This window comes from Labrus bergylta, chromosome 15 (assembly GCF_963930695.1).
Source record: "Labrus bergylta chromosome 15, fLabBer1.1, whole genome shotgun sequence".
NCBI classification, from domain to species: Eukaryota; Metazoa; Chordata; class Actinopteri; order Labriformes; family Labridae; genus Labrus; species Labrus bergylta.
Genome location: NC_089209.1, coordinates 5909844 through 5921259, shown reverse-complemented (window position 1 = coordinate 5921259; position 11416 = coordinate 5909844). Strand labels below are relative to the sequence as shown.

The 11416-nt window shown below is 37.6% G+C and overlaps 1 protein-coding gene across 3 annotated transcripts in view; it reads right to left on the bottom strand.

Moving 5' to 3' along the window:
- LOC109986403 (tripartite motif-containing protein 67) overlaps positions 1 to 11416 on the bottom strand; it is a 63090-nt gene that overhangs the window by 5422 nt on the left and 46252 nt on the right. Inside the window, exons 6-11 of one of the 3 annotated variants that reach the window (XM_065963698.1) lie at positions 8274 to 8354; positions 6491 to 6657; positions 5979 to 6117; positions 3211 to 3335; positions 2931 to 3109; positions 144 to 306 (exon numbers count right to left, since the gene is read on the bottom strand). In XM_065963698.1, coding sequence (XP_065819770.1) covers positions 144 to 306; positions 2931 to 3109; positions 3211 to 3335; positions 5979 to 6117; positions 6491 to 6657; positions 8274 to 8354 — 854 coding nt within the window. The remainder of the gene's footprint in view (positions 1 to 143; positions 307 to 2930; positions 3110 to 3210; positions 3336 to 5978; positions 6118 to 6490; positions 6658 to 8273; positions 8355 to 11416) is intronic. The other 2 variants (XM_065963699.1, XM_065963700.1) reach the window with 2 other exon arrangements.

The window sequence follows — 11416 nt, the reverse complement described above, 5'->3', positions numbered from 1 at the left end:
TAATATATCCTAACTAAAATTCCAAACACACACACACACACACACACACACACACACACACACACACACACACACACACACACACACACACACACACACACACACACACACACACACACACACACACACACACACACACTGACCTGTACGTTTCTGTTGAGGCTCACAGCAGGTACAAAGACCCCTTCCAGGCTCTCAAAGGCAGTGGGTCCATGCTGCTGCTTGTTAATGAAGAAGGTCAGAGTGTGTTTGGTCAGATCCAGCAGGACGCCAACAGATGAGCCCTTAGTGATGCCTCCCTCCGCCCTACACACACACACACACACACACACACACACACACACACACACACACATACACACACACACACACACAACAAGCAGACAAAACAGGTTAATTTTTGATATCTTGGAAGTGAAAGTAAGAGAAACATCTCAACTACAGTACACAGAGAGGCTTGGTCTTATTTACTCTCCTTTGATATTTTAATAACAAGGTGTATTTAAATGTGACTTCCACTCTATTAGTACTTCACTTCGTCGTGAAACAGGTAAAGACTCACAATGTTTAGCAAGCTTATTTCTGAATTTTCAAACCCCTGTCCAGTTACTGTAAACTGATATTTGCCTTCCAAGTGACAAAAAGGAAGCACTTTTTAAATTCCTTATTTAGATTTATTTCTCAGACTGCTGAACAGCTACCAGCTCCAAAAAAATAACAGATCCAGTGATCGTAAGAATTAGCCTACGTGTTCTGCAAGGTGACGTTTTTGTACCTATTGGTGATTTAGATTTCAAATTACAAATGGGTCCCAGGTCTTAAAAAAACGGAATTTCCATATTTACAAGTCCCCTCTGAAGTTTCAGGAAATCAAGTTAGTGTTGTAAAGAGTCAATCCATGTTTGTGTATTTGTTGTGTGAGAAAGTTCCCTTGTATTTTTTATCATCCTGTTCAATACTGTATTTCTTACTCTTTGCTGTGTGCACTCACTTTAGACAGACTTTTCCTCTTGATGACAACAAAAAAAGGTAAAAATGTATCTATCCTGTTTGACTCCAACTCCAACTCCATGAGACATGTTTCAACTATCTGCACTTTATTCTACCAAGAAAAGGCCAAATGTGAATAAAAGACGAGGTGAAAGCATTCAAAAATTAAATGTCCATATTCAGCAATGTGGGTTTTCTATAATGTGGATCCACAAACATGAAAGTTTCTTAACTCAAGACTTTGACCTTGGACACATACTTAGACTTAAACATTCAGTATTTATCTCAAATGTATGTTTTTGTACAAAAGCTAGTATGTGAAACCACCTCTATAAACATGTACATACAGTAGGTATACAAACAGCTGCATTTCACCAAGCTACATGCACAATAACACAACGCCTGAGTGAGATTCAACTCTCACAGGGATGATGGATTAAATGTGTGATAAATAACAGTGTTATGATTAACAACATGAAAACAAGTGGCACAGTAATTAAATCTGCAGTCTGGGTGAACTTGAGGTTGAGGTAGATCCATAAATTCAGAGAGGTTTTTTGCATATTTCTGTGGAAAGTCATTTTTTTTTTTCTGGTGAAAGAAAAGAGATTTTCAGCTAGAATAAATGTTTAATGAGTGTTTGATAGTTTGGCTGTGACGTTGAGAGAGATGCTGCAGAAAGATGTTTTGATGTCTTCTTCTGCTGCTCCCTGATGTGTTTGTTAGCTGGTATTGTATGAACCCCCGAAGGTCCAACTGTCATCTTGTGTGTGTATCATTATTGTGAATGTGTGTGTGTGTGTGTTTGAGGAATGTGTGTGAGAGGAAGATTTAATGCAGTATACATAATGCTGAATGGAGGCTCAGAGTGCCGCCCCAGGAAGTTCGCCTCCTGCTGTTTTTATTGACACACAAGTGATGTTTGTAAATAAGATCAAAGATGAGCACTCGTTTTTTATATGACATACAAGCTGAAAAGTTATGACTGACTGGCTAATTTATTGGTTATTACGTTGTTTATTAATCTGCTTTAATCATTGGAGCAATTCCAATTTTTAAGACACTAGCTTGTGAAAACAACCCTTAGCCAATCTGCAAACTTCAACTGTAATTACCATTCATTATTCTGTGAAGCAACACTTTAATGACTTCTTTGAATTTATGAACTATAATATATTAAGTAATGTGTTTCCACAGCATAGTAAGCTTTTCTCTTTACACTAAGCCATGAGGTCTGAAAGGAAGAGAAGATTTTGATTAAAACAGTATATCAAAGCTGCATTAATTTAAAAAAAATCATACATTTTTAAATTAATACATTTGGGTTACAACCTGGTCTTTTTGAAATGTGCTCTGGAAAAATCTCATTTAGTGTTTAAGCTGTCTTTCTAATGAAAAATTAATCCAGGCGGGCAAAACATTTAAGATTTAAAATGTGTATTGTAAATCAGATTTTACAAGTTCAATCTTCTATTGGCTGGGAGTCTTCATTTAAAAAGGTCAAATATCAAATATAAAAGGTATGTTATGATATAATACTAAACTAAGAAGCACTAACACAAACAAATAGTGATAAGGATGTTCAGAAAGTGACAATAAGGACATACACAAATATTTTAGGGGAATTTTTGTTTGTCTTCTCCATAAAAACTTTTGTAATGCAACACTTCAAAATGTAGATCACCTTTTCAAAAACACAAGCAATGATTGAAAGGAAATTGTGTATTATTATAAAGTGTATTATTCTTTAGTGTTTGTATGCAAATGTATGTTACCTAAAAATAGATGTATTATTTTTCCATTTAAAATCTGTCAGTGTTCAATAACCCAAAAGTTGGTGAGCTTTGAGCTTTTGAAAATTGCCGTACAACACTGACTGCTGTTTGTAAACTTCCATCCAATTCAAAAACACAAAGTATAGTTTAACAGTGAGCACCTACCTGTTAGTGTGCGAGTTGTTGTGCATAAACCAGGAGCGGTTGTTGTCCACGTACATGGCCCATGCCTTGTCATCTTTCCCCAGCATCATGTCTTTCATGGTGTTGATGCGTGCCACGCCAAACGCAGGGTCCGGGTGGTTGTCGTAGCGGTCGATGCAGACCTCCCAGTAGTGGATGCCCTGAGATTCAAGTGAAAATAAAATCAATCAATCAATCAATCAGTGTAACATGACTTAAAAAATCAATGAAACAGACAAATAAATGTGTTGAATGTGTTTACCTTGGAGAAAGCAGCAGTTCCCAACACAACGCGGTCATCGTAGCTGTTACAGGAGACTGTCTGGTTATCATTCGTCAGAGCGATGTCCCTGTGAGCTGTGCTGGGATCAAATGTAAACCAGGCCACTGTAGGAAGGAAAAAAACAGACAGTCATGAGGCCACATCTGTATTTATTAGTGGGGGGAGTAACCAAGAATAGGACATTTGCGTTTGAGTTTCTTATAAGACCAATATTTTTACACTTTAGCTCACATGTTTGTGCTGTGAGAATAGAAGTGTCTCATGTTTCCACCATGATATTAGCATGCTTAAGTTGGTTGCTGATAGAATATAGGTAAACGTATAGTTAAAGTGTTTGAGCTTGGAGCTGGGGTGAGGCTTCTTCCTGTAAACATACATTGATAAAAGATCTGCACATGAAAGAAATATGTGTGAAAGAGTTGAACTCTGAGGAGCATCAGATTTTTGTTTGAGATACAACAGTACGTGGAGAAAAGAAACTTCATGTTGTGGAAAATATATACAGTATATATATCTGACAAAGCCTTGAGACACTCACAGATGTTGTTTTTCAGTACAAGAAATTCACTGTTGTATACGACAGTGAATTTCTTGTTTCTTTTTTTTGTAGTATACTAAGCAAATTTAGGATAATGACAGTAAACAGCAAATGCACCCTCATGCCTTTCTTGATTTATTTTGATAAAGGATAAGGTCATTGCTTCCTTTTCTAAAATACAACCCTTCACTCTGACTTGATGAAAAGTAGTTGGTGTATTACCACACCAATCTTTATCCCAAACTCTACCGAACCATAAGTTGGGGGCAGCAGTAGTTCAGTCTGTATAGGGACTTTAGTTGTTAACCAGAGGGTTGCTGGTTCAAGTCCTGGTATTGACCACATATGGGACTGATTGCTGGAGAGTTGCAAGTTTGCTTCCTGAGTACTGACGAGGCGCCATTGAGCAAGATACCAAACCCAACTGCTGGAGGAGCAGCTCCTGTACAGCCCCCTCCCTCTGACATCTCTTCAGTTATGTCAACAGGTCTGTGCTTGTTTGTATTTTGGGTCTCTACGTGGGGGTGTAGCATGTCTCACAATGACAAAGTTACTTCAGGGATTAATAAAGTATATAAAATAAAAAATAAATTACAAATATCCTGAACCTTAAAACCAAGTCTCAACCTTCAAGCAGCCATTCAAAGCTAAATGTCCTCTATTTACAGATTGGTCCTCACTTTGTAGGTCTAAGTCAGTCTTTGGTCCCCACAAAGATTTATGTACAAGAACATACACTCACACACACACACACACACACAGACACACACACACACACACACACACACACACACACACACACACACACACACACACACACACACACACACACACACACACACACACACACACACACACACACACACACACACACACACACACACACACACACACACACACACACACACACACACACACACTTACATCTGGGACACAGTTACTATCCAGGCCTGAGGACAGACATGCTTCATTTTTCAGCTACAACCTTATGCTGCAGCATTGTGGGGGCACATCAAATATTTACACACATAACAGAAAATATATACCATAAATACTACAAATTATGCATCCAGTCAGTGTTTGTTTTTTATATGTAATAGCAACAAGAGTCACATCCCATAATTTCCCTCCCCCATGTGACTGAATGAAGCACCAGTGCGAGAGGAGAGAGAAAAAAGAGGCAATGTCTGGTGAGAGAAAAGAGAAAGAGGAGAGAGCAGAGAAAAGGAAACAGAGGGCATGTTGGCATAAACGGTTATCAGTCGGAAAACAGAGTAATGTCCATTGTTACTGCAAGTGTGTGTGTGTGTATGTGTGTGTAAGTCTGGGGACAGTCTTCATTCTTATCCAACTGTTGTTGTAAGATTTTGTCATTGTTCATTGTATTCCCATTTTCCCTCCACTCCTCTAACCCCCTTTCTTTTCTTATATTCTGTTTTTGTGTTTCCTGTTAAGGAAGCTTTTTCCTTTTCTGCTTTTTCTTGCCTTTATTTTTCTTTATATTCATGTTCCCTTCCTTTTCCATGTGTCAAAACCTGCCCCTGTTTAGTTCTCTTCCCCTTTTCTCTCTTTACTTTTATTTCTCTTCATTTTAGTCCTTTAGTAGCGGAAGAAGCAACAGAGTCCACTACATGTTGCTATAATGAGAATATTTGCCTTTATATCAATGCAACATGTAGTCCAATGGAATGACAACATCAACAAAAGAGCAGAGGACAACATACTGGTGCACAAAAAATGTAATGCAGCAGTTAAATTATGGATTAACTCGGACTTGCTGCGAAAAAAATACTAGGGGTCTGGCAGGAGAAACTTGGGGTGAAGTCCGAGTGAAAAATTCAGCTGTTTGTGTTCACATAAAAAGCCCTTCAGGGTAATCTCCTGGGTTGGGTCATGTAAAAAGGTTATTTCTTACTCTTCTTTCCTATCATTCGTTTCCTTCCCATCTTCTGTACTCTTCCCCCTCTCTTTTCCTTTTTCTCTTTTTGATTTCAGTTTCTTCCTTCTCTTTCTCCTGTCTTTAAGTTAATAAAAACTCCTGAATCTTCTTCTATAAAGCTTCTGTTATGTATTTTAAATGGTTTGTAAAACATTTTTACAAAGGTGATCAATAGATAAACAAAACTGTTCTGTGGACAGCTATTACATCAAGAAAGTCAAAGAAAAAGAGAAGAAAAAAAACAGACAAACACCATTACACATGACCTACCATCAGAGGTCTTGAGCACCACGGTCTTGCTGTACGGCCCAACACCGATGGCATTGTAAGCTTTCACTCTTGCATTGTAGGAGCTGTTAAAATGGAGTCCATCCACCGTGCACACTGTCTCCTTCCCCACATATACCTCCTGGGAGCACACACACACACACATTATAGTCGCATCATTACAAATGCAGATTAAGAGCAAACACGTGTATATTTGCTGCTTAAACACTCAAAGATGCGTGCATGGACTCAAGTATTAGCAGAGACAATGGGATGAGAGCACTTTAAAAAAAAAAATCACGTTTATTGATGACACATATTCAAGTATGCACACACACTACCATCCAGCTTGAGTCAGAGATGAGCAGCATATGGATTATTAATAATAAAATAACAAGATTATCTACAGAGACACAAGTCTCTGCCTTTTGGATTAGATTACTATTATTTTAGTATCAAGTCGTGTACTTTCTAAGACACACATTTGGACTAAATTTTTTTTGTGTAGTACTGACCCTGTACTGTCCCCCGTTTCCATCATCCAGCTCCAGAATGTAGCCTTCAATGGCGCTGCTAGGGGGCGCATTTACCCTCCAGGCCAGGGTGGCGCTGTTGTCCCTTGTGCAGCACTTCTCCAGCTGCAGGAGAGGCGCTGCCGGCACCCCGGGTCCGGCCTCCACTGCTGGACAGAAAAAGATGGATAAGATATAAATAGTGTAATTGGGGGGATGAGAGGAGAAAGTAGATGACAGGGCGGATGAATGAGGAGTAGGAAAAGGAGGACAAACAGGGTGATGTCATCAGCTGACTCGTTGCTTTTAAACCAACTGAGGGGAGAGAAAGAGGAGCTCTAATGCGGATCATGTGGGAAATAAAAAAAGAAAAGCCTTAAAGGTGAATGAGCTTTAAGTTCATTTAGAGGGCAACAGCTGGGAATCAGTGAAGGCTTTAAGTAGGCCATGTGAGGACGTTATACCCCTATGGAGGCAGAAGTGCTAGTAGTGCACAGGGTTAGACCGATATCAGCTTTGAAGACTCGAAGATAATTTGTAACCAAAGCATCCAGCAGCAATGATTTAAACAAAACTTGGATTATTCTCGTCAATACACCCCAGAAAATTACAAGTATTTAGAGGGCAGTATGTTCTCGCCAATGTGGGAAAACCGAGATTTTTTAAATAGAAAACTCCAAATTGAAAGTAAGACAGATGAAAGAGCTTTGAATCAATTACAAGCTTAAGTCAAGGCTGGATTCTCAGCTGGCTGACGATGTATAAAAGGAGAGAAACCAGCATTAAGTCAAAAGATTTGTCTTTTAAAAGGAGACGTATCTGTCTAACCGTAATGGTGGTAAAACCATCAACCCACACTCCAAAGGGAGCTGAAATAAACACACAAACAACACAGACAGGGTAAACATGTGGAGATCTCAGGCTGATGATATCTGCTTTGTATCAACATCTATTTTCTTGTCTGATTTAAACCAAAATAAAAGTAGTGACGAGACAGAGGAGAGGCAGCAGTCAGGACAGAGGGAACAACCTTTCACAATCAATTTTATACAAATACATTGCATGTTTGGTTTTGGTTCATCAGTTGTGACATTTCAATTCTAAAACATTTGAAGGCAAAGTACTTCTTTGATTCATGATAATCAAGTTAATCAAAAGCTTTTGAAGGTTTTTAGTATAGTGTATTCTCCTTTTTCATTTATTTCATTTCGTGATTTGGCTTTCAGTCTGCATTTATCCACATATATTACCCATAGATAATATCTTCTTGTATTGTTTTATTTCTTTGAAACCAATATTCAACAACATAGTTATGGTGACATTTTTACGTCAACAGATTGTTAAGAAGATCATGTACAAAACCCTTTCTGTTATTTGATTAACATTTTGTTAATTTTGCAACAATGGTAATAGTTTTTGTTTAGAAAGACATTAAATCACAGACTCAGTGAAATAAACGCAAAAGGATTCTTTCAGAGAATAATATGGGAAGCAGAGAAGTACTTCAGCCAACAAATTTCATTACATTTATTTGATGTTTGGGAGTTTTTGTCTTCCATTGAAGGCAGGACTAATTTGTTGAGCTGCCATTCATTGGAGAGGACCTGGAGAAAACAGTAACCATGCAGAGGAAGGAGACCAGGTAGACGCTGTGGTACAAAAAAAGACGAGTGAATTTTGCGACCAGAATGGCCGTGAGGACTATCAGGGCTGAGGGAGGACAAAGGAGTGACGAATAAACTCAGGGAAGGTAACATAGGTTTACTGTGAGAAGTCTCTGAAATACCTCCGGGGCTCTCTGTCTCCATGTCAGTCTCATCACTGTCTGCTGCCTGCATTTGTTTCAAAAACGGAATCTCCTGTACATCTGGAAATATGATGTTGGTTTGGATATTTTAATACAAGAGCATGTGGACAGAAGGCGGCTAACAATGAAGGTGGAGCTGACAGTGAGACCAGTATGAGACATTTTGATTGATTGCATTAGAAACATTAAAAGTTCATATTGAGAAGAAAGTGTGCTGCATTCACTAAATGTCAAAACAGTCACAAAAGCATTACTTTATTTACTAATCTACAAAATATTAGACTTTGTTTCAAAGGAAAAGGGTCTTTAAATTCCTGTAATATGTCAAAGATATGAAATCCCTGTTATATTTATAATACTGACTGATTTTTTTATACTATTCATTCATTAATGTCTCATATTACGTTTCCTCAAAGTATAATATGGTATCATCTGCGTATACGGAAATATTCACTGAAGACTGAAACAAATGCTGAAACTATGGAGGGACTCTGGTGAGTAGAAACATTACGCTACTTAACTTGAGTTCTTAGTTGGAATTATTTATTTATTTATTTTACCTCTGCAACATTTTCTTGAAGTCATAATTTTACAACCTGGTTATTTTTCTAAAGGAAGAATGTGCCACTTTTTGATCCAGTAGATGTCGCCCTTGAGCACCAGCATGAAACCAAAACAAACTGCTGTATGGCGACACCTCCACTATTCTGAAGCCTCCGCTCTCATCCAGAGACACACCTCCAACCCCTCTCTACTCACATTTGCACAAAGGAGTTAAGAATTAGAACGCACCATAATTAAGCACCACAGCACAAAAATTGTCCTTTGATCTACCTGCAATTGCCTGTGTCCTGCATTGTTGTGTTAGCAGGCTAATGTTAGCACACTTTGGTTAGCTCGTAGCTTCACATTGCACATAAACACACTTATGTGACATCCAAATAGGCAGTGAGTATGTTATTCTTCTTTCTAGTCCGTGTCTTAAACAGCTTCATAGGTAAAGTGGTCCTGTCCATGTAAACACGGCTTCAATACAACTGGCAAGACTCACTCTTCTCACTCATTGTAGACAGTCATGACTCTGATTTCTGCTGTATTTATGTGTAAAATGTTGCACATTCTTCCTTTAACGTAATGGCTTTCCTTCCAGTTCTGCATATTAAAAACTATATTCCTTTGAATTTACCTTTAATCTGAATGTCAAAGTCAGGGTGAAGAGTATAAATTACTAATTGTGACCTTTATCATTATTTTCAGCAGTTTGCATAAAAAATTAACACATTAAACACACAATTTATTCCTTACAATAGCTCAGACAGCATAAGCAAAGAAAGAAAACAAAAAGCTTGATATCTTTTGTTGTCACTGTGGGAGTATGATTGTTTTAAGATGTTTGGTAAGACTTATATATATTAACAGGGTTTTATCTTCCACTGAAGACACTGAGGTCATCTGCTCAGCAGTTTCACTGAAGGGTTTTTCAAAATGTTGGGAATTTTCCTTTCAGTGTTTTTCAGTAAGCCTAATATGACTAACAGAAAAGGAACTTAATAAGCCAAAGATGACATTTCTGTTGGGCAACAAAGGGGAAATGCTTTATTTAAGGGTTGAGTCATTTCCAAATAATGTCATCAAAATATTCTGGGAATGATTAGTTCACCAGGCAGTAATTACCTACGAAGAAATATAAACATTTTGTATGTTTTGGTCCAAAATACTTAGTTTTATCTTTTTGATTTACAGAGAACATCAAGACTTTCTTAAAAAACATGATCTTTAGAACAGCTCATCCCGTTCAGAATGGCATTGGTGATGGTAGCAAATCATTTAAGGCAGCTTGTGAATGAGGACACCTCCTACACTGTGCCGCTTGCTCAGGATGTCAAAGACTTCAATTCAAAGGCATGAAATCAAATGGTCTATCTTTAAACTTCCTTGCTTTGTTCCAGATGATGAGTAGGACGGTGGGGAAACGTACAGATGGGTTTTATGTCACCACCATTAAAGCACCAAAGTCGGGACTACCAAAGCAACAGCACCGCTTGAAGTTTGTTTGGATTTTCTTGACAAAATCTCCTTACCTGAAGATATGGGTCGCATTCTTTATTTACATATTTGAATTTTTCTTTAGAAAGCTTGAGATCTTTACTTGAAAATAATACGATGATGCAACAGATAAAAAATGAAAACCTGAAAGTTCAATAGCTTGAGGTGGGAAGGAACATAAAGCATTACATTGATAAGAAAATCATCAACTTATTATGAGCGCATAATCACATTATAATGTTCATGTTATTAACTACACAGCACTAAACTGATCATGATTATGTAATCAGTATATTAGACATGCTTTAATGGGTCACAATGGATCACAATGCATTTGAATACTGTTTTAAAGCTCGTGCATGAAATATACGCTTTAATGATTGATTGCAAGATTTGATTTAATTAAGTTAAATCAGCATCTGCAAAGAAAAACACACTAATCTTCACAGCAAAATAAAAGATGCACAACGATAACTACATATTCAATGTACATTAAAAATACATCTGGGTAATCTGTTAAGCGTGCAGCCGATTGAATGTAGAGGACGGTATGTGTACTTATGCACGCCAACTGGTTGTCGGGTAGCAACAGCCAATGAATATCTCTGATTAGATATTCATTGTGCTGATTTGTAGAGTTGTACATCTTGCAGAAACCTCAGAAGGGACGATCAGCAGAAACAAAATGTTGTTGATGGGATATCAAGGGCAATATCAAGAGGAATTTGTCTTTGTTTCAGGTCAAAGATGTTTGTGTATGTCAAATTGATTTATTCATAGTTTGTTTAAAAAAAGCAGCCCACTGACAGCCAAGATGTCAGACTAAGACTTCTCAGTTTTAACAAGAAACTTGTGCTACAAACTGTGAGCATTACGTTTGACATTACTGATTAACAAGCACCAATTTCTTTATGGAACAAATCTTGAAGGGATTGATAATGAGAATACAAAAAAACTGAATCATAAGAAAAAAAAAATCTATATTGTTAAATAGGTGCACAAGATTCCCAGGGGTGTGATCTAAATAAAGTCAAAAAGACATTTCTTATTTCACATGAAATTCAAAATTTACTGAT